The sequence below is a fragment of the Prionailurus bengalensis genome, chromosome C1, assembly GCF_016509475.1.
Source record: "Prionailurus bengalensis isolate Pbe53 chromosome C1, Fcat_Pben_1.1_paternal_pri, whole genome shotgun sequence".
Lineage (NCBI taxonomy): Eukaryota > Metazoa > Chordata > Mammalia > Carnivora > Felidae > Prionailurus > Prionailurus bengalensis.
The window spans coordinates 194,322,807-194,347,040 of NC_057345.1; the positions used below are offsets into that span (position 1 = coordinate 194,322,807).

At 43.3% G+C, this 24,234-nt stretch overlaps 1 protein-coding gene across 3 annotated transcripts in view; it reads right to left on the reverse strand.

The window, feature by feature from the left end:
- Positions 1 to 213: 213 nt before the first annotated feature.
- PLEKHM3 (pleckstrin homology domain containing M3) overlaps positions 214 to 24,234 on the reverse strand; it is a 199,652-nt gene continuing 175,631 nt past the window's right edge. For all 3 annotated transcript variants that reach the window (XM_043577646.1, XM_043577644.1, XM_043577645.1), the window contains one exon: positions 214 to 6,587. In XM_043577646.1, coding sequence (XP_043433581.1) covers positions 6,582 to 6,587 — 6 coding nt within the window. In that variant the 3' untranslated portion in view covers positions 214 to 6,581. The remainder of the gene's footprint in view (positions 6,588 to 24,234) is intronic.

Consider the following 24,234-nt stretch of genomic DNA (forward strand, 5'->3'; position numbering starts at 1 on the left):
GGCATAGGAAGGGCTGTGAGAGTATTGTGAGTCGATGAATTTAGGGGAGGGGAACCCCTGTAAGATTAATATTAAGAGATATTTTAAAGTCCTAGTAGCCCATTTTCAATAAATCTCAAATCTTGACTTTGAGTTAACATCCAGAGCTCATCTCGGGCTTTCACCACCCCTGCGAAAACAGTGTTTTAATGAAGTTGTTATGAGAACAGAAAGTATTTTCTGAATTGTTTATTGAGAGATGACTTTGTACATTAGGAACTGGTGCACTTAAATTATACGACAGATGACCATAAAAACTAGGGCTCTTGTCAAACAATACAGCTTTGCTTTATATTATTACGGTTACTGATATTTAAAAATGATATAAACAAAAATATGGATAAGTTATGCCCAAACGAAAGGCAACAAACTCCAGAAAACAGAAATAGCATGTATAGCACATTTGTTATTTCAAATAGTTCAACACAGGGTGATATAATTGCCCAAGCCCAGAATTTGAGTGGGTTCTGTCATGCATGAGTGGAAAGAAGGGAGGACGACACGGATCTGACCCAGGAGCAGGAGAACAAGTCGAGTGGAAGTCTTGTGCACCGACCGCCACGTTCCATGCTCTTCGTTTGCAAACGAAGCATTTTCCCTCCTTTTACTGTTCATTAAAGAAGACTCCCCACCCCCCACCCCCCCATCTTCTTCGGTGGGCTTCTGGCTATTCAAAAGAAGATTCTGGTAGGTGACCAAAATCAGAACCTAGGCCTCCAGCAGCAAAAGCCGAATTGGACTCAATGGACTGCCCATGCCACACGGAAACATTTTCATCACAATGTGTTCAAGAGACTTCCCACTCCTACCTGGGAAACAGGTGGTGACGCAAAAAGGAAAACCTTTATACGGTAAACGAAAAGAAAATTGTTTTTGTATACTTTTTTTAGCCTGAAGAAGGCTAAGCTCACCGACTCTACAGATTCAAGTCTGGATAATCTCTCCTCATTGGCCTTGGTGACATCGTGACATTCCCCTGAGTTTGCTTAATGAAAGCAAGCAAACAAAGAAATAACAAGAGTGATCAAAAACCAAAACCCAAAACCTGAACCAGCGTAAAACGAAGTTCAACCGTGACGCAGTCGTGTCTTTTGTATTTCGTGGTAAAAGTGTTGACGGAGCTAAGAAGCCCATGTTTCTACCCTTCTGCGTTAACGATGTCTTCCCGACAGGCATCCTTTGCTCGTGAGGTGAAGGCACCAGGTTAAACAAAGGCGAAAGGTCTGACATGCGTGTGGAATATGCAGGTCGCCAGCGTGTTTGTAAAACGGAGTGGCCGGCAGAGAGGAAGCAAAGTGATCCAGATTGAGGCGCAGGGCCCTGCAGGCTTCAGGTGGGTCCACAGAGGAGACAGAAGCACTAGGCAGTGCTGTAAGGCACTCCTGCCGGGAGAGGCGGATGGCAAGACCAACATGGAGAAGGAGCACCTGCTCCAGTGGTCTGCCGGCCGGGTTACAGCCATGAGGCCTGACGCTGGCCCCGGCTCAGGACTGGGGCGAGGAAGATCGAGGGCTGGGGAGAGAGGCTGGTCTGCAGCGCTACGGCTGGGAGAAAGGAGTCTCCACCGTGCTACGAGTTGCTTTATGCGCCTGAGTCTTCTCCCCTAGGCAACCACTGTGGCTTCGTGTCACGCCTTTCTGACAAGATGGCTTCTCTTTCCAGGGAGGAACCGAACCCCAACAGCAGTTGTCCCTTCCCTTGTGCTTAACCCTGGCTTCCACCACATCGAAGGCCACTTGATGAGGAATGTGCCACATCACACGATCGTCAGGAACCCACGTGAAATAAAGCCCCTGACAACCACGGGGGTGCCGAGGAGGACATTCCACGCTTTCGACTTTTACCTAGAGTTCAACAGTGACTGAGACTCTACCTTGGCATGCATCCACGAAGACATACTAAAGAGAACCCCTCAAGTCAGAGGGTCTGAATACAATGAAATTAGAATTGTCTACCATCAGGAAGTGCTGGGCGCTAGGACTTAACTGCCCCCATGATAGAAATCAACACTTGTCTGCTTAAATTAACTGAGCAGGGCTTATCACCCGTCCTGGGCTCAACCTAGAGCAGTGGGTTCTACTAGACTCGGGGTCAGGAGAATGGGCCACAGTACACAATACAGCAATGCTCAGTTGCTAACAAGAACCAAGGGAAGGAAGACAGTACCTCTACAGACTCAATTCATGCCAAGGAGAGAGTGTTCATTTCTGTCAGTTCTGCCCCCAATTCTCTAACTTTATGACATTATTTTAAGAGTAAGAAAAGTATTGAGACAGAAAATTCGAAAAATAAGGGGGGAAACTGTATGCATCTCTCTTTAGTGGGAGAAGTAAAAAAATAAAATAAAATAACTTCTGAATTGACTCTAGACAGTGTTAGAATCGAGAGTTGACGAGTTACTTCCTAATCCAGTTATTTCAATAAAGTGCAGCAGAGCAGTGGAGATGAAGAATTCTGCCCAAACTTATGAACAGCAGCATTGGCTTTACCCTAAATTAGGAACAAAATATATCTTGGCTTCCTCAGGTAATGCCTCTTTTTTGCAGAAGTGTTCGGTGTGGCATCCGGTCCTACCCTGATACAGTAATTTACACATGCCGTTTTTTGGCCAGTAGATAGAGAACAAACCCACAGGTCTGGAAGCCAAGCCTTTTCAAGGAGGCACAGGAAGAAACTGTCCAGTGTCAGTATGCAGTGTGTACACAGGCAGAGACAAAACCAGAGGTCAGAGCTCATCCAAGTGGACTCGCTTAGTTTAAGCAAAGGCTGTGTAGGGCTGCTAGAGTGATGTAAACACCGAGGTTCTCACTGCAGCCCGAAGGAGATCATGGCACAGTCCCTTTGCAGGAGTCCGAAGTACCACTGAGTTAGCTGGAAACCACAAATCCCAAACACTAATCATATTCCCTTTTTTTGTTGTTTTGTTTTGTTTTTTTGGTGGAGGCCTAGTCTAGTAGAATCGAAAAGCGATTACCCTCTCAGCTAATCAAGTATTAAAGCTCCTAAAAATATCACATTTTATTACTACATATATGAAAATGGCTGGAACACAAGTACCCTGAAAAGGCAGTGGGGCGAAGGGGGATGATGAGACTTTACATGGTTTTCATATAAAGAGGCTTTCAACTTTGGGGAAAATCAGCCCTGGAAAGAACACGACTCGATTCCAGTTGACTGCTTTTAAAGTACTTTGTGGCCTTCCTGCAGCGGTACAACTGGGCTCTATTTTGGGAACTGGCTTCTCTACTGCGGGATTAGATGCCAACATTTTACCAGGGTTGGACTGTCTCACACATGAGCTTCTGGCACTGTTAGGAGGGATTTCCTCAAGTGATACACCAGGGAATGGGCCTTTCAAGTGAAAAGAGTTTCCCTGGAGTCAGCCGCCGGCTCTAGGAGATTAATTGGCCGCTTTCTCGTGTGTTTTATGTGTGAGATATTTAATATGGGATGAGAACGGGAACAGGAGGGAAAGCAGGTATTAGCTTGGTTCTGAAGGAGGTGGTAATCCACAGATCTGCTTTTGTTTCGACAGTTCCTGAGCAGTGGAACAATTACCTAACAGTGTACCGAGTCATTTGTTTGGGTTGAAAACAGTAAGGGCGTTCATGTGCTCTAAGGCGTTTCTGGGCTGGAAAACAGCAATTTTGAACTTTCATGACAGACCCAATTCCTAAGCTGGCTCCACTCTGTCCTATCAGATTTTGGTGGTGGTGGTGGACTGCTGTGTCGACTGGCAGGCAGCACCGACCAGGCCGTCAGGGACACAGAAAAGGAGGGAAAACAAGCAGCTGGGATGCTGTTCCGCTTCTGGGTAGCCGAAGGACCCAGCACATCTACGGTTTGGTTTTTTCTCTCGCCTTTTGAAAATAAGCAGAAAATGATGTGGGTAGAAAGGTCTCCTTTGGAGTACCCAGGGAATGCCAGTATTTAGCAAGGACCTCTAAATGGGCACCCGTGAAAACAAAGGCCTTTAGAACAGGGGTCCAGAATCTCTCCCTCTCGGCAGGTCTGACGCTAGGTGCCTGTGAGGTGGGACAGGAAATTCTGTACAGAGAGCAAACATGCTGGAGGGGGCAAGGGGGCCTGCACTTCAGGTCTCCCAACGCACTGTGCTGGGGATGGCCTCGCTGACAGGCGGGATCACAGATACATTAATTACAGCGAAGGCAGAAGCAAACTACGGCGATGGGGAGCTGGGGGCGGAGGGGAAAAGGCACTTTGCCATCGGAGCACATCTGTTTTATAATAAGCAGGTCTATAATTCTCTTGTGAAAGATCATGTTCTGCTATCTTCTCTGAGGCTGGAAAATATAAATACTGTATTTCACGAAGGGGAAGAAAAAGGAGGAGAGGTTCAAATTTGTTTGCCTGTTTGCCAAGTGCTTGTTTGAGATTTTCCACTCTTTATCTTTTGTGTGCAATGTTCTCTATAACCGGAGTTGGGGCGGGGGGGAAGTCAACCTGTTTTTTCCAAGAGTAAAAGGCACCGTAAGGTGTCTCGTGAATGGGGTCTTGGCCTTTTAACAAGTTTTTATGCCCTTGGTTACAGCTGCTGCAGTCAGAAAATACAGGCATGTGTGGTGGCAAGCTATTAAGTTGAAATGAATGGTCCGGGGCCAAAGGAACTGGCATGGGTTGAGAGGTGAAATGTTTGCATCCAGCAGTCGGCACAAAAGTCAGTCCGGAATGTCACGCCTCTACACGGACAGAGGTTTCAAGAGTTAGGATCTGGAGGGAGCAAGGTGTGGGGGCGAAGCAGTAATGGGGTGAAATGTATCCTATACTTTGTGAGCCACTGATTCTCCAGATCCCAACAGCGGTGAAACTACCCAACTATGAGGGCCTTGGAGGCATCTGCTCGGGGAAAACATACAGAATCGTCTCCTATGGCCTGTTGAAAATTGCTTCATTATCAGTGTATCTTTCTGCTCTGGGAAGATTATGGTGGAAAGAATGGAGCCATGATTTCCAGTGCCGGCCTACCTGACATTTTGGTCACGACTATTCTACTGGCTCCCACACGGCATGGCGGTGGGGGCCACGGCTCTGCTAAGTGGTGAAGCGATTCATTATATTTCCTATTCCTAGGATATGATTTTAGCATTTTTGTTTCAAGGTGGCAATTATGTGTGTGTGTGTGTGTGTGTGTATCTATTTAAACAATACTATTACATTTAGTTCATTAATTGTATTCATAAGTTTGGTATTTTCTTAATAGTCTACTGTTGGTGTTTTGAAGTCCCGTGTTACTTTGATTTTGTAAACAATTTGAAAAGTATGAAAGCAGATGTGGTTAAATTGACAGGCCAAAGTGAAAGTGCAATGGAGAACAATGACAAATAAAGCATTTCAAATAAATAGGAAGGACGTGCCTACCTAAGATTCTGTGAAAAGAAACTGAACGCCACCTCACGGAATGTACGTACAATATCCACAGTCTAGAAACCGATGTGTTTGACCACAATCGTAGGAAATTTCCCCAGGCCAGCACCATTAAAAAAAAATCATAAATATTCCCCACGAAACCCTGGGAAAACTGCCCTTCAGAAAGCCGTTTTCAACCAAATATGCTGGGGCGTCGCACCCTTAGGTGGCGCTGGGCTTCGAACCAGCAAACAGACCGACAACAAGCAGCTGTTGGTCGCAGAGGTCTCTTTTTTCTTTTTTCCTCAGGAAAAAACCCCCTGAGATTAACTTCAAAACCAGAAGGAGCTCTCCTCATAAAGTAGGGGTGCGTGCTGTCAGAGGGAGCTCACACTCCTCATTTCTGGGCCACTCGGCTCAGCTGAGGTGATCCCCACCTGCACGGCAGAAACTGAGGTGACCCGGAGTCATCTATCCCCGTGTTCTGAAGATTTTCTTGTGACACAGGCGATGGCGAGGGCTTGCCTCGGTCACCGCATCCTCTGTGAAGGCTCAAAATAAATAACACAAACGCAACCCGAAGTTCTGTGCTTCTGTAGGAAATGCTTCCTCCTGTGTTCCGCGTAACAAGATGGCCCCCGAGAGCCAAACGACAAAACAAAGCAAAACAAGAAAAAAAAAAAAAATCTGGGCTATATAAAGCATCGTTTGAGAACCAGGGCTTTGCTTGGGAGCAAGCTGCTGAAATTCATGGCTAAGTGTAATTCAGCTACTGGTATTTTCTTTGAGCCACAGAGGCTTCACGGACCTTTTGGACGGCGATTTACACAGAACATACATACGGGACGTCTAGGTATGTGTGTATATGTATGTAAATATATATCTATATCTAGCTGAAGATGAGACATACTCTTCCTCCAAAGGGACCAAACTGGCTGCTCAGGAGGCCGCCGGGCTGATGGATCGGTGAGAGGTCAGTCCCTGTCCTCGGGCCCCTGCTGAGTCAGGTGTTCTGGTAGGACAGCTCGAACATGTTGCAGGCCTCCTCCAGGCTCTCGTCCACGTTCAGCCTCCGCCAGAAAGACTTCTGCTTCTTCTGCAGCTCTCGGCGGACGCACCTCGGGCAGGGGACAGACTTTTCTTTGCATTCAGAATGGAAAACGGCTCCACAGCTTTCACACCTGCAAAAGCCGAACGTGGGAGATGATGAACCAGGCTGAGATGAGCAAGACACAAATAGCTGAAGTCCAGTCCTCTGTGCAGCTCAGAGTACATTCACTCCGGGTTAGCCCCGCCACCGGGGAGAGAGATGACTCACAGAAATGGGCTCTTCCCTTTTCCAAGATGCTCAAGGTTGAATTTCCCTTGAAAAAAGAATTTTTTTTTTCTGATTAGAACTAGCTGGGGCGAGGCTTATGGCTCACAGTGGAGGGGGGTCAGCAGTCAACTAGCAACTGTGTGATCGTGGTGACAGTGGACAGAGTTCTAGAAGCTCTGTGTGTTAGTTTCCTATCCCTGGGCCAGCAGTGTGGGTAGTAACTCTGGGGTGAAGTGACGGAGAACGAGAATGCTGTGCTCTGAATACCAGTGACGGCCCCGGCATTTTAGCCGTGAAAACGGTGCTGTCCACTTCTGCTAACGTGGGCTGCGTGGTTCTCCGTGACTCCCTGCCTTCATCCGACAGTTTGGAAAGGTCAAACGACACTTTTCTGAATGACATCCTTTGGTCTATTGTCCTTCTGAGTTTTTTAAAAATCAGGGACCCCCCCCCCACCTTTGTAAGCCCATCTTTATAACACAAGTGGGGACAGTAAAGCACGAGAGAGTGGAGAAGAGGGTATTTTTTGAAGGCAACATGCAGATATTGTAATTTATAGAGGGGAGGCATTCCAGGTGGATGACTAGTTTGTTGTTTGGCTTAGTGGAAGCCTGCACAGGAGTCCAAATGACTTGTTTTTCCTGCAAAGTCTTTAATAATGAGTAACTGTCAAGCACAACTGTAGCTGCTCCAGGAGGTGGCTTGCCAGTGTGGATTCAGCGCCCACCCTTCCAAACAGCCCTGACAAGCAACGGCTCCCTCATCTCAGGAGCCCAGGGAATCGGGCCCGCGTGGTTCTGTCCAACCAGCAACAGTGCATGCGGGGCCCAGCACTGGACCAGGTTCGAAGAGGACTATGAAGGAAACAGCCCTCAAGGCTCAGTTTGTGCTGCTTTTGTTTTTTCTTTAGTATCTTGGACTTCAGTCCTGGGCATAGGATGGTCTTTGGGGCACCCTTTCCTAGCCTGCCTCTGACTTAGCCCCAGGACCAGTCCAGATTGAGAAAGTTTGGTGAAAGGACCCACCCACCCACCCTCGTACCCAGGAGACTCCTCTGCTGCTCAGAGACCAAAAGACAGGACCTCTCGGTAGCGGCAGTCTCTGCCCGAGCTCAGCTCTCTGGGCAAGTAAAACACAGGGGTGGCTAGGAGTGACATGGCTTGACTTCAAATTCCACCTTCACATCACTTTCTGGCTGTATGGACTGAATTGTGCAGCACCTCCTCCCTGCCACCGCCCTGACCGAATTCCTATGATGAAGCTCTAACCCGCAGCATCACCACATTTGGAGATAGCGTCTTCAGGAAGAAATCAAGGTTATGACCCTGAGGTCATAAGGGTGGGCCCTGATCTGATAGGATTCGTGTCCTTGTAAGAAGAGACGCCAGAGAGCTCTCTCTCTTTCTCCCCCACTGTGTGGACCCAGAGGAAAGGCCGTGTGAGGAAGGCAGCAAGAAGGTGGCCATCTGTGAGCCAGGAAGGGAGCTCTCATCGGAAACCACGCCCTGCTGGATCTGGATCTGGGACTCCAGGCTTCCAGAACTGTGAGAAATACATATCTGTTGTTTAAGCCAGCCAGTCTGTGGTATTTTGTATGACAGCCTGAGCTGACTAAGACAATGACCTTGAGCAAGTCACTTCACCTCTCTGAACTTCGGTTTCCTTATCTGCTAAGTAGAGTTTCCATTAACATGCACCTCGTAGAAGTGTTGTGAAGCTGAAATGAGGTAATAAAGCATTTAGCACAGTTCCTGGCATGTGGTAGGTGCTCAATAATACAGCCAAGACTGCTGCCGCTGCCTTCCTGAGAGTCTTCATTTCAATCTGACCACACCTACAACACCCTCGGTGATGTGAGGACATCTTGATCAACCCCCTCATGCCATAGATAAGAAAACCGAGATTCTAAGAGGGCTAGTGATTGTCTCATGAGGACACAGTGAGTTAAAGACCGAGTTGAGACTAGAATCCAGGACTCCTGACAGCCCAGCCACAGCTCATACCGAGGCCTCGTCATCTGAGTGGGGGGAATGTGCCATCCTAGAGGGAGATGCAAGGCTTCCAATCAGAAGACTTGTGCTCAAATCACAACCTTTTCTTTGAGCGATCTTGGGCAAGTCACTGCTCTGGTTTCCTCATTTTCCTTCCTACTCACGGAGTTCTGTGGAACAGAAATGGGTGAATGTATACGGAAGGATATTCCAATGGCAAGTGCTCTAAAGAGCAGGTGAGTGTGACACCACCTTTCGTGGTGACTCTAGGACCTGCTTTCTTGACGCTGGAGCCACACTGGTCAGGACGGTCGACCCGGTAGAATCATCTCTAGCATCTCCCTGCCCTTGGCTCCTCCCTCTTTCCAGTGGGATGAAGGTTGGACCCAGGTCTCCTAGTGCCTCTTGTCTGGGTCAGCTCTTCCCCAGTGGCAGTGTCTTTGTCCTCACTGGGTCACACCTCCATACCCTCCTATCACTGAAGTGACACTAATGGTAGCCTTATCAAATAAATTTCCTCCTTCCTGCCCCCTTTGCCCTGCTGAGTTAGTGATTTATACACCTAGGGATGTTGCCCTAGGGCAGTGATTGATAAGGGGAAAACCACTGGGTTCCTTCAGTACCACCCCCTTATCTCTGCTGATACCGGCACCCCCACACCCCACTTAAGTGAGGAGGGGTGAGTCTTATTGGGTATTTCCGGTGCAGCAGACACCCATGGGGTGATGGAGGGGCTGAGTACACCTGCTCTTTCCAGCCAAAGGTCAGTAACTGAAAAAAAGTCTGAGATAAAAAATTAATGATTTCAGAATGTAACCAAGTCCTATTTTCTAACCATTTGTAACCCAGCAGTCATCTTTGGAACAGTATAATGGACAGACTGGTCAATGACCTTCCCAAATTCAGACAGCCTATTGTTAACTTTCCCCCTGATTTGCTTTTAAGTGAAAAGAATAAGGTCAGGAAAAGGAAGGAGGAAGAGAAACAGTTTCTTACGTAAAAGTTATGGAGCTCTATAAGAAAAATGTGCAGGAGAAATATTTACATTAAACAACACAATATATAGGCTTGCTCCTCTTTGAGAATAGCACTTTATTTAAAAGGACCTTTCACTTTAGAAGAATTCACTGACTCCTTGGTGTTTCCTGAATTTCCCGACTACATTTCAAATATGACTTAACAGACAACTTCTCAGGAACACATCTTGCACATAAGGTAAATCTATCAATGTAATCATCCGTGTGCAAAATTGCAGCAGATAATGAAAGAGACGCATCCTTCCGTGTCCCTGAGTGATAAACCAAATGAAAGCCGGCCAGTTCTGAGTTACCTGCTCCCAGCAATCAGCAGCTTCATGGCTTTCTGGTTGTTGCTGTACATCACGGAGAACAAAGACCTATGTCCTCCTTTCCAGCGTCACAGGGAATGCAACCCCAGGGAGACATAGTTGCTATTGACCAAAGCCATCCAGTGGGTTTTTCCTGAAAACGTCCACTGCTTCCCTGAATCCAGGGATCTCAACCTCGGCACTATTGACGTTTGGGGCCAGACAGCTGTTTGTTGTTGAAGGGGGCTGCCCAGTGCACCGCACGGTGCTCAACAGCATCCCTGGCCTCAACCCACCGGATGCTGGTAGCAATCCCTCTCCCCAAGTTGTGACAACTGACAGTGTCTCTAGATGCTGCCCGAAGTCCAAATGTCCCCTGGGAGGGGCAGGGAGCTCATCCCAGCTGCGAACCATTGACCTAATTCATCTGGAGAAGGCATCATAGAGGGAGTATCCAGGGGATGCTTAAACTGTACCCTCCCCATGCAAGTGCCAACCAGTGGCTTATACTCACACCAACCAGTAAGGTCCAGCATAGTGTTACTTATTCATTTCGTTTTCACAAATATATATTTTTAATACATCATTTGGTTAACAGAGCTGAAATTCACTAGCATTAACCATCCCATGGTTTTAAAAATTAATTCAGAACAGCATTTAAGAAGTTAATACCCATGACACAATTCTCTGTACTGCTTAGTAACCCTTAACTTTCTATCTACTCACTCTGATTTTTTTAGTCTTCCCCAAAAGCCACCTTTGTGGGTTGGCCCCCAGTTGTATTTATTTGCTCTGTGCCAAGAACATCTGGGCTGTTTCTCTGTGGTGTTCTCTGCTTCCTCATGCCCTATGTAGGCCATCTAGCAAATCTAAACTGAACACTTCTGCATTGGCCCCACAAAAGAAACTGCTTTTGTGTAACTGTGAAGCAGTTACGTTTCAGCAACTTCTACAATGAAAGAGAAACCAGAAAATATTAACGAGGCCACTTACTGAAGAGAGGAGGGCTCAGCTAGAATGAGGAGCCCAGACTTCCTGGCCCAGGTTGGCCCCATGGTCATTGGGATCTTGGGTAAGTTACTTCATCCCTGAACCTCTCGCTCTCCATGGAAGTTAAAGGGGAGGATGGATTATCTAAGGTTCCTTCCAACTTGCAGATTTTGTGCAGGAGGGGTAAAGGCTTCTCTGGCTTTTATCTTTCTTTTTCCACACTTTCTTGCCCCAAGGTCTGTGGATGGATGAGTGGGAATACAGCCTTGCTGGCCACTCCTTGGAAAATCTCAAACTGACAAGCTGGGACTGAATGAGAGGATCCTTAAAGTGAAGAGTATTCCGGGGCGCCTGGGTGGCTCAGTCGGTTGGGAGTCTGACTTCGGCTCAGGTCATGATCTCACAGTTGGTGGGTTTGAGCCCCGCGTTGGACTCTGTGCTGACAGCTCAGAGCCTGGAGTCTGCTTGGGATTCTGTGTCTCCTCCTCTGTCTGCCCCTCCCATGCTCATGCTCTGTCTCACTTTGTCTCTCAATAATAAAATAAACGTAAGAAAGTTTTTTTTAATAAAAAAAAGTGAGAGCATTACTTTAAATTTTATTTATTTGCATTGATAAATGAAACCATGAAATAGCTTATAGACGAGTACATACAGCTCTGATTTTCAGGAGTTTGGCCAAAAGGAGCTGACTCTGCCTCTATCTCAGAACATTTCAATTAAACATTAAGGATTCCTTTCTAAGTACTTTCCCAACCGTCATCAACACCCTCTCTCCCAAAGAAAAAGCCAGAATGGTTCCGTGTGGTGGGGTTTTTATTTTGGGGGCGGTGTGAGGGCTGGCTAGAGGCGGCAGTCATTTCTCATCCGATGTGCAAGTATTTTTGCGTTTTGACCCCTGGGACAGCCACAGTGGAGTGAACTGTATGCATGTGAGTGAGCATTGGACATACCATATGATGTGGGATAAGGAGGAAGGAACTCTAGTTCGGCTTCTTTGGAAGCTCTCGGGGCAGTGCCATTAACTGTCCACGTGTGCCCTGGAAAACTGGTCCCCTTCCTAGGGCTGGAGACAGGGGCTTAGCTCCACCAGCCGATCTCATTCTATGTCTTAGTAAAGGCATCATCGAATGAGATGCTATACATTTTATGAATGGTCTTTGGCCTAAAAATTAGCTTATTGACCTAGGCAAGTGAGGGAGAGGTTCATACCCTGGAAATCTGATAGCCACAGACACAGTGTTCTCATTCGAGTATCAAAACCAAGAAAGCTAACCTGCTGCAAACTAACAGAATTAAATATGTGCAGGGGAAAAGGTTTGCTTCTCAAATATTATGGCAAAGAGGCAAGAATTCCTGGCTGTAGATAGTTTCCTGTTCTGGAATGCTGATGATGTGAGACCAATTAGAGACAGGCTCGACGGCTCTGTCTGTGTCTTCCAGATTCTAGCTGCATGCGGGCGGGCCACGGGAAGCTGCTAAAGGCCCCTGCCCCAAGTTGAGGTCACTGAAATGCTCCTGCTCTGTCCATGTCGGATTCTTCTCCTGCTGCATTTTTATTTTTGGCTCAGGCAATGACCTCAGATATTTCATTAGGATTGAAATCCAGGCTTGAGTTTGGCTGGATCTCTGACAAGTGAAAGGACAGGCCTGCAGAGTGGGGCAGCGCTCTGGCTGATTTCCACTCTGCCGAGCCCACAATGAACAGGGTGGGGTGCCGAAATAAGTGCACGTTATCAGGCATGCGAGTGCGGTTTGCTGTATGGCTACTATGTAAGGCGCCCCACAGAGCCACTAGCTATTATTGGTTTTTCCAAGAAACCGAGATGATTATTTAAATCTCTTAGCTAAGGGAGGTAGTTATTGGTGCCTGGTTATTTTAATGTTTGGGGTTGGTGTTTTCTTCTGTTCTTGTGTAAGTAAATGAATATAAGCCAATCATTTATAATTTGCTTAAGTGGAAAATCACGTAAGGTGTATGTCTGCATATGTATACATATGTGCTAGGTTTGTACTCCCTGTATGTACATATGTATGTATGCTGTTTAGAAGAATACACAGAACATGTTAGCAAACATTCTAAGGTAAAATGAGTTAAATGGGATTTAAACAATCTAACAGATTCTTTATTTTGTGGGGTAATAGGAGGATTAAAATAAAGACACGTTACAGGCAATTTCAATAAGAAACAGGTTATGGTTAGTGCTGATGGCTGGGGACAGTCCAAGTTTCACAGCCTCTGCCTGGAGCACCACTTCCAGTGAAGCATTGAGCCAGGATTACTAGAAATCCACACGCTCCAGATGCCTCTCTCCCCTACGCCAGGGGAAGCTGGTGGGAAGGGGAGGAAGAGGGCAAAAGGTCTGGAAATGTTGGCTTACAGAACTGTTGTGGCTCCATGCAGAACTAGAAATGGACTACATTTGGGATTATTCAATGTGTGTGTGTGTGCGTGTGCGTGCGTGCGCGTGTGTCTGTTGGTTAGGGGTAGGGAGATGGGGACAAAAAGGTATCCATATGGTTTGACTGGAATTGTATGAGACTGGAAAAGATCTACCTTCTTTGGCCAGATGTCTGGCAGATTAGGTGTGTATGTGCTAGTTTGTAAAGCTATTCCAATAGTTCTGAATGGTAAGTGCACATACAGCCAGACCAATATTGGACATTTAAATTAGGCAACATCTGTATGGCCTTTTGCCCCTGTTTTTATAGAAATTATCCTTGTAATATGATTCCGAGCCAGGTACTATTTGTTTTCCCATGGGTAATAGGCCAGTCAGTCAGTAAATAGATAAAATGAAATGAGATAATAAAATAAAGTAGGTGGTGGCTTCTCTGGTCCCAGGTGGGTAAGCGTGTGATCAACTCTGGACTTGACGCCAGTCTTCTAACATGAAATCTGGCTCTCCTTCCCCTGCTATCAGCCACGTGTCCCTTTCAATTACTCAGCACACCCCCAAATACCTGCTAAGACTCAGATCATGGGAAGAACAATTGGTATGCCTGCAGAGATCTTTTTATTTACCTTTTAATCCCCAGAGTTAATTAAGGAAGAGTTTTTCCCTGATTGCAGACCACAAAGCATTTGGCTTTCACAAGTCTTGCACTTGGGGTTTGTAAACCAAGCTCAGTTAATACCTTTGACAAAAGCTTTACTTAAAATCTTGGCTTTGAAATAGAATGTAAACAAGGGTTAATTAATTCATTTGTTAATTTTGCTATCCTATTGGGAACAGTAAATCACATTATCTTTAGTGCCAATGCTTAATAAATGCTTCTTGCTAATTTGTGGATGGTGACAGACCTCAGCCATACTCTGTGTACGTGTATGAAATCTTAATAGGTTTGACCTGAGTGAAATAGTTACTTGGGGATAGAGAAACTCTAGTGTTTCTGACACTTCTCAGGGTTTTTTTTATTATTATTAATTTTTTAAAATGTTTTTATTTATTTTTGAGATAGAGAGAGACAGAGCGTGAGCAGGGGAGGAGCAGAGACAGAGGGAGACACAGAATCCAATGCAGGCTCCAGGCTCTGAACTGTCAGCACAGAGCCTGACGTGGAGCTCGAACTCACGGACTGTGAGATCACGGCCTGAGCTGAAGTCGGATGCCCAACCGACTGAGCCACCCAGGCGCTCCTCAGGGTTTTTTTTAATGGTTCACCTGGCAGTTAATATAATTCTTAACAAACAAAGGTCCATCTCTTCTTGGGGTTACTCTAGGAGAATCTCATTTAATATTAGAGAAAGTAAAGAAACTGCAGGAAGATTTCAGAATTTTCTGATTTCCAGAAAGCGCTAGACTATATTATAATTGTAGCCATTAGAGAACCATAAAGAAGAGCAATGGCTTTCTATAAAAGTTGCTAAAGTAGTTCAACACACCTAAGAACCCAAGAAATGTTTAGAAATGTCTTGTTACATCTAAGACAAAGGCAGTGAATATAATAATATTTGGCTAATGTAGATTTAAAACAGAAAAACTTAGCTTACATATGGGCTTCCATTGAGTCCCCAGTCTACCTCTTTAATGTAAAAGTGTAAAATTTAACTGTCAAGGTTTTGAAGTAAGCCTCTTTAAAAGAAATAATAATTTATAAGGATAATATGTATCTAAGACTCTGAACGGGATTTATGTCTATTTATTTCTATTTCTATTTCATATTACATTTCAGTTCCTCAAAGTACTAAGATTCCTAAGGGGGCCAAAATAAAAGACATTTTTAAGGAGGGATATAGTAGAAAAATGCAAAAAAGTTTAGAAGGTAAACCATATCTAGATTTATGAAGATGACTGCTTGCTTGGGAATAGGTTAGTGATATAAACTTAGAAGGAGAAAGACATTCAGGTGAAAGACGCAGTGTTATGTCATTACTTTAGACTTCCCCTAATTTGCCTCCTCTTACCAGTACAATTCTCTTAACAAGATGGTATCACATAATTTTCTAATACTCGATGTGTTCGTTCTAGGCCAGTGGTTTTCAAAGTGTGGTCCCTGGACCAGCCAAACCAGCATCACCAGATAATTTGTTAGAAATGCAAATTATTGGGTGCCACTCCAGAGTTACTGAATCATAAATTCTAGGGTGGGACCTGGCAATCTGTGCTTTAACAAGCCCTCCAGAGTATCCTGATGAATATAAAAGTTTGAGAACTGCCGCTTTAGGCCAACTGTTTCCAAAGGCAGCAGGGCTGTCTCATATGTTAGACAGGACTGTTGTAAATATTTAGAACAAAAATACGGACTTTGCAAAATGAAAATAAAAAGTGGTATTAATTAATGCTTTTATATTGGGCCTTACATTTCATATCTATTAATACTTTCTCATTACTGATAGGTAAGAACCTCATTTTACTTTCTTTAATTGGAAGTGACACTAAGCTGTTCAGATATTGGCCATTTGCATATTTTTCAGTAAATTAGTTCCTGTCCTTTGCCCATTGTCTAATGACTTTTACTTACTGCGTTTTAAAGATTTTTTATATTCAGGAAATTAATGAACTCTTTGTTAAATGTGTTGAAAATATTTCTCCCGGTTTCCTGTTTACATTTGTCTTTAGAGAACTTGAAGCATTTAACTTTTAAAAAATATACTTATTTATTTTTTTAAAGTTTATTTATTATTTATTTTTGAGAGAGAGCCTGAGCAAGGGAGGGGCAGAGAGAGGGGGAGAACCTGACAGCGCAGAGCCTGATGCAGGGCTGGAACTCACAAAACCAAGATCATGACCTGAGCCAAAATCGCGTGTCAGATGCCTAACCAATTGAGCCACCCAGGGGTCCTAACTTTTTAAAAATATATTTAAAAGCATCTTGCTTCCAGGGCTTCTGGGTTTGTGTCAAGCTTAGAGACCTTCCACACTTAAGATTACAAAAATATTCACCTATATTTTCTTCTAGTAGTTTATGGGTTTTATTTTTACATTAAAATATTTGATCCATCTGGAATTTATCTTGATGTAAAGAGTATGATCAAATCCAGCATTCCTTTTCTTTCTCCAAATGGCTGTCTAGTTCCCAGTTTCTTGTATGGAAAGTTCCATCTTTTGTTTTGCTCATTTGCTGTGCATCTTTATCATGTACTAAATTCCCATATTACTTGGGTCTATTTGCATACGTTCTGAAATCATGTTCCATTGATCTGTCTGTTCCTATGCCAGCACTGTACTGTATATTTTATAATACATTTTTATATCTAGCGAAAACAGTCTCCCTTCATGTAAACAACTTTAGAGGTCAAATTCTATACTGAATATATTAGGAAAGTTTACAGCTGCTCATCTTAATGTTAAATAAAAAAATTTTTTGAAATGTATACAATCAACTAATTTACAAATTTACAGTATAATTTATGAGGTTTATCTAAAATGAAATGCACCTGTGTAAACATCTTAGTCAAGGACTAATCCTGGCTTTAGATATTTGACTTTTTGAATATCTCAGATTTTTTTTCATCTTTATATAGTAGTAAAAGTATTATGTAAATTTGATAAGTTAAACTAATAGATTTATTGTTTACCTGTTTATAAAATCAGGAAACAATACAACTGTTTAGTAATGTGTACACTTTTAGTAATTAAAATTATCCTACTTTAAAAAAATTTTTTTAATTTTTATATTTGAGAGAGAGACAGAGCACGAGTGGGGGCGGGGCAGAGAGAGAGGGGACACAGAATCCGAAGCAGGCTCCAGGCTCTGAGCTGTCAGCACAGAGCCCAATGTGGGGCTCAAACCCATGAACCATGAGATCCTGAACTGAGCTGAAGTCAGAGGCTTAACCGACCGAGCTATTCAGGCGCCCGAAAGTATCCTACTTTGCATGAACAGAGGATGTATTATCTTGGAAAAATATTGCAAAAATCCTTAAAACATGGTATACATTATCATTGAACATGGGAAGGTGTGAATAAGAACGCATGTTTTAGCAGTCTCTTTCACTCAGTGAGCACGTTATTCAGAACTTTTGTTTTTACTCTGCGTATTAGGAAAGGCTGAATAGAACTGATAATCACACTAATAGAAGTAGTTATGCTAAGTATGCAAGCAATAAACAGACATGTAAGACACCTCGAAGTCATTGAAAATTTTGTCTTTCAACATGTATATTCCTAAGACAGGAATAGGGTAGAGAAGGCTACAGGCTAGTGTATCGGTAAAGGAAACTTTCAAAGGCAATAATACAGTCACTGGGGGAAGCCAATGGGAGCCTTTAGCTTAGGTCTGGTTAGTAAAGTGCTGTGCTAATAAGCCTTTTCTCTTTCAGTTTTCTGAGTGGTGGCCTGGGTAAGCTCTCTAGACCCCTCAGGGAGAACAATGGAAGTATGAAAATTTTGGGTGTGTTTAGGTGTGGAGAAGGGTTAAGTACTGCTTGCTTTTAGGTACTTTCTAAATATTAAGGTTCCCCTGATTAGGACTCTCTCTTTTAAACAGTGTACCTTAACTACATTCTCAGGGAAGCTGGAGGAAGGGAAAAGTCATCTTGCTTGCTGCTTTGACATTCATGTGATTGCTGTCCCCAAGTCCCTTGGCTGGTGCCTCTTCGAAGCACTGTATGAAAACCATGTTCCCCCTGATGTTCCTTCAGGCCTCACTAGCGCCTATTCCACCCTACCTGGCCATCCTGCCCCCACGGAAAATTTGCTTATCTCCTTTCATTCTCAATTCTGACATTTTTCTTTCAAATCGTTGATGGAACCTGCTTTCCAGCTAAGTCTTTTAATTTAAATTGTCTTTCTCTCCACCATCAAGGATTCTTTCTAGAAAAAAAGTGTTGACTCTTCTCTCAGAGAACAGCTTTAACATGCTTCAGCTTCCCACCTCTCGAGGCCAAACTAGATCTTTCAGTTGAAGTCCAGTCAGCTCCGGTGAGTGGCTTCCAATGTTTCCAATGCAGTTTTTGAATCAGCCACTCGCTCAGGACTTGAAATTAGTCTGTTATGTTACCAGTTCTATAAAAGGAAATTCCCACATTTCTGTTTTTCCCATGAATTACTACTTTTTTAACGTGATCTTGTTTTCTCATCGAAAATTTATAAGATCCTTCCCATTATACTTTTGTTGAGAACCTCTTCCCGGCCACCCTAACACCAACTATCACCAGAAGTGAGACTAGTTAAGGGTAGGTGATATAATCTTTTGCCCTCCTCTGGACAGCTTGTGCATTCCCTCAGATTTCAGGATGGTGCTGTGACAAGGAGAGGCAAAAAGAGGACTATACTGGAATTCAATCGCCTGCATCTCCTACTAGCTGTGGGTGTGGTGTTGGGCGGGGATGCCATCCTCCCTGGGGAAGGTAGCGTAGGAAAGGTGCGTGTATCAGGGGGCGGGAGTGATGGGCAGATAACTGCTAAGCTCCTCTGACTCTATACCAAGTCCTATGCTTTATAGATCTAATTCAGTCCAAGCGGCGACCTCTGTAGAGAATGAACATCTATCTATAGACTGTCTTTATCTCTACTCTAAGTGTTCTGGAAGCATTAGGAACTGAACAGATGATTATTAATGATAGCTACAGACAGCAAATGAGGATGTTTCCTGATGCACCACCGAGTGGTTTAATATTCAGACTACTGAAGGGGTTTATAACGAAGGTGATAGTATACGTTAGATACTGAAATAAAAACAAAAAAGGATTTTTAAAAGATAGCGTTTATAACATCTTGCTATCTGTATTCCCATAATTAGTGAGGCAAGAAAAGTCTCAAAATATCAAAAACATATGCTGATGAAATCAGGTTCTATTGTACCTTTTTGTAATTCTAAAGCATAAGACAGTTCATTTCAGAACATACTGCTCAGGCTGAAGAATCAACATTTTTTGTATGGAAAGGTAAACACTCCTCTCTTTCCTATTGTGTATTCAGGTTACTTATTTACAGTCCCATTGGGAAGGAAAAAACACACTGAAACATGACTGAAAACATGTTTTGAAAATTAAACTGAGTAGTTTAGCAAAACTCAAGTTTTTGACATGAAAGTTTTCATTGGGCCAGAAAACTATATCTATTCCTAACATATGAGAGAATGCTAGCTATCACTCAATAAAGTCATATATCTTGGCAATGTCTACATTTAAGTAGACAATTTCCTTGAAATTAGTTTAAAGGTTATTTAAAATAAAATAAAATATGTGAAAAAGCACAGATTTGAAAAACTAAAAGTAAAGCAAACTCTTTATTCGTGGATTATTCATTGAGCATTTACTACGTGCTGTTCTAGATGCAGAAAACTGAGCAGTGAGCAAAATAGGAAAGTCCATTTCCTCATGGAGCTGACATTATTTCAAAATGGTGGACTGAATCACAATTTGAATTTATATCTTAATCCCTTTGGGTAAATTGTATCAAAAATAGTCAACTTCACTGAAAACATTGTGACAAACTATTAAACAGACTACTGCAAATGCTAAGCAAAGGAGCAGAATGAAATAAAGTTCTAACTTCTTTGTCAATACGGGGTTAAAACAATGCCATATAACTTGTAGGTAAATCTGGAGGTGGGAGGTGGCTTGTCAAAGGTCACACAGCAAATCAGTGGCCAAGTTAGGGATGACATCTAGACTTCTGTATTCCTACTCCAGTAATTCTTCTGTGGATTAGTCTGCCTCTACTTTTTAAATGGATCTTAATGATTTTAGAACCAATTATTTTTTTTTCCTGTTAAAGTAGCCATCAATAAAAGTTTATAGATAAACTATTTTCTTGGTTCTGATATAATGTGATAAAACGCTGGGTATAAAACCATATATTCTAAGGGTGCCTGGGTAGTTCAGTCGGTTAAGCCTCTGACTCTGGCTCAGGTAATGATCTTGCGTTTCACGAGTTCGAGCCCTGTGTCAGGCTCTGTGCTGACAGCTCAGAGTGTGGAGCCTGCTTTGGATTCTGTGTCTCCCTTTCTCTGGCCCTCCCCCATTTGCTATCTGTCTCTCTCTGTCAAAAATAAACATAAAAAAATTAAAAAGTAAAATAATAAAACCATATATATATATACATATTTTATTAAAAAGTAAACATACAGACATATGTATGGAGAATTTTCCTCTTTATACTTTTGTGTACTTTTCAAATGTTTTGTAATGCGTATCAGTTTTATAGTCAGAAAGTTACAACATGAATTAAACAATGCTGAACTTTACTCCCTCCAGTCAACAAAAAATTGAGTTGTCTGAAATGCTTAGAGATAAGATGACAACACAGTATTAACCAGACACCTAACGAGAAGCTTGGTAAGAAATGCGTCGAGGTAGAGATGACAGCCATCTATTCAAGTGACCAAATGGTTTCAAAATACAATGGTAGCCGCACCAGCGAGGGCTGTGTTTATAAGTGCACTGTATTTATAAAGTGGCTTAATGGCATACAGGGTCAGGTCAGCCCTGAGTGTTTCACAAAAGTCTCGTCTGTGTTAGCAGACATTCTGAAACATTTTGACATGTGAATATAGGAGCCACCAGGCCAAGGTGAGATGTTATTTGCCAAGTTACTCTTTGACCGAAGTTTAAAAGCCAAAAAAAACTTAGCATTGTGTTCAAGGTTTTTTTAATTTATTTTTTTGTTTTGTTTTTGTTTTGTTTTTTTTAATCAAGGAAAACCTTCATTGATACAATAAATACATTTAAGAGCTGGCAGTCATGTAGCCGCAGAGCAGAATTCCATCTTGGTAAGTTGCTCCTCGGCTTCTGCCCCTCATAAAACCTGCGAGCTCCCTGGGCTTCAGATTTTCTACCCCTAAAATATCCAGATGTTCTCCACAGTCCTTTCCATCTCTGTTCATTTATGATTCTAGAACACAGGCAGGGATCTTGTCCTCTCTCGTCAGTGTTAGAGGACGTGGAGAAAGTTCCTCACTGCGCTCCTCTCCAGTACCAGAGAGAAGAACAATAAGCAGATGGAAACTAATGGCTCCTAAGCAAAGGTGCCTACGAAGAGGAGTCCAAACTTCCTCTAGCTGTTGCAAGAATCCCACACCTCATCACAGTACTCACCAAGTGGCTGCTTCCCAAGAAAAGCCACAGAAAGGAAATATCATTAAAAAAGTGTATATGCGTTGGGGGGAGCGGTTCCCTCCCTGTAAGCCCGACCTCGCCAGGGCTGTTGTTCTCTATTGTTGAACAGGATGTAACAGGACTGTGAGCACAGCCCGCAAACCTGCTAATTAGGTACACTGACAGTGTTTGTTTTGGAACCATTTACCAACAAAGGAATGTGTCAGGCTGATTAGTGAGAAAGGGTATGTAATGTATGAGTATTTGAGTCCAGATGAGGGAATAATCCAGGTATTCAGTCTGTTTGTGCAAGGACTGACAAAAACGAGGGCTGAACAAACAGGACGCCACAAGGAAAGACCGGCTTCTGGGCGGCCCTTCCCTCTCCTTCTACCTTGGAGTGTGTTCTAGTCCCCAACCCCCACCAAAAAATTCCTGCCTAAACATGAACCTCTCTTTCAGAAAATGACAAACTAGAACTGGCTCCCAGAAAAATGTAAGAGCCTTTGTAAGGCTGCTGGCGAATCTGGGGTTTGGTGATTTTCTAGGCACCGAAGTAAGCGACAACTTTCAGGAAAGCCGTCTCCACGTTTATCCTCCAGGGACAAATCAAAGGGAACCCGGGCACAGAAAACACAGCCCCTGATGGACTGCTCAAGTTGTGCCGAGGAAAACCGCACATCTCAGCATCTTCTATGGAAGACGTAATTCTATCCTTTATAACACAGCAGTTGCTTTCTCTCTTTTAAACAAACCTTTATGAGGTTTGACTACAATTAGCTATTGGAAACTTAGTGTGTTCATGAAGCTTCAGGAAGGGCAGAAAAGTGCCACGGCAAAGACCAAAGTCCACTCCCCAACAAGTTGAGGTCCTCAGGGGCAAGGTGGTGTGGATTGCCATGCAATGTAAGATGACAAAGACCAATTCACAAGGTCAAGAGTGTTGGGAGGAGTCTGCATGTTCTTCAGTACAAGCTGGACCTTTCTGAAATTTGGCCAGATGGATGAGAGCAATGGGGCTTGGACTGAGTTCTTTGGGAGGCTGCCTTTTTCTTTTTCTTTGTTTAAAGCTTATTTATTTTGAGAGAGAGAGAGAGAGAAAGAGAGAGAGAGCATGAACACACACACAAGTGGGGAGGGGCAGAGAAAGAGGGAGAGAGAGAGAATCCCAAGCAGGCTCTGTGCTATCAGTGAGTAGCCCATCCTGGGGCTCGAACTCACAAACCAAGAGATCATGACCTGAGCTGAAACCAAGAGTTGGATGCTTAACCAACTGAGCCACCCCGGTGCCCAGGCCTTCTTTTTCTATAAGTTAACCTAAAGAAATAAATTTTTAAAATGAAAAAGAGGAGAGGCCATGTTAGAAACTCACTTGCTATGGACTCTTCTATGAGGCCAGTGTTCATTCTCAATAGACAGATGTAGGAAACGTTCCTGAAATGTGTGCAAACTGAACATGGTGTCAAAATATGTTGACTTAACCGGTAAGAGTTTGGTGTTGATAAGTTCAAGGTCCTCAGTGCAATCGTCATTCTTGGAGGAGAGGAGGGAGTGCTCAGCAAAAGAAAAGCTGGCAAGTTATGCTCAATCTGCTTCTCCAAACCGCAGTGCTTCAAAAAACATGGACTGCTTTTAGAAGAGTCACCACTGAGCCACTGGAGCCCCCCCAGCCCCCTCCAGGAAGAACACCTCGAATGCCTTCCTTGGAGAAATGAATGTTGGGCAGGCCGATGCTCACACCACAGAAATACCTCAAATAGTAGGTCGGTTGCTTCAACCTTACAGACAAAGCTTACGTAAAAGTAGTGTTATTCAGACTTTTACTATGCTCCTCTATTTATCCAAGTATTCCATCACCCCCAGTTTTATTGAGACATAACTGACATATAACATTGTATTAGTTTCAGGCATACAACATGACGATTTGATATGTATATAGGTTGTGAAATGATTACCACAATGTTTAGTTAACATCCATCAACTGGTATAGGTACAAAACTTTTTTCTTGTGATGAGAACTTTTAGGATCTACTCCTCTCTTGGTAACTTTCAAATATATGATATGGTATTTGTTATCTTTAGTCCCCATGTGGTATATTACATCCCCAGAACTTATTAATCTTATAACTGGAAATTTTTACCTTTTGACCACCTTCACCCCTGCCTCTGGCAACCACCACTCTGTTCTCTGTAAGTTTGGTTTTTTCAGGTTTAACATGTAAGTGAGATCATAAAGAATCTATTCTCTATTTCACATAGAGCAAATATTTTAAACTTTCTGAATCAGTTTACTTAAAAAGCTTTGTCAGTGTTCTTAATGAGTGCACATGATATGTTGGGGAGAGGTGAACCAAACAATAAGTATTTATGGAATGCCTACTATATGGAATACACCAAATTCAGTGTTAAGTAGACTCTTCTGATAGTATACCCACATCTAGATACAGCCCCAAATGGTAGGGTCATAAAGTCTAGAAGTGCAATGTTTTCCATATTGGAAAACTTGTGGGGATGATTTGTATGTCACATGAAAAAATTAACAAAGGCAAATGGATCAGACAGAAAGGATGGAACTGATTTATGATTGCTGGTATATCTTGTAAGTCCCATGTTAAAATGCATGCTGAGTGTTCTTAAGATGAAGTATTTATGTACTTGTGATCTGGAAGCATTTCAAGATTCAGGAATGGCATCTTCACACACAAATGTGTGAGGCAGG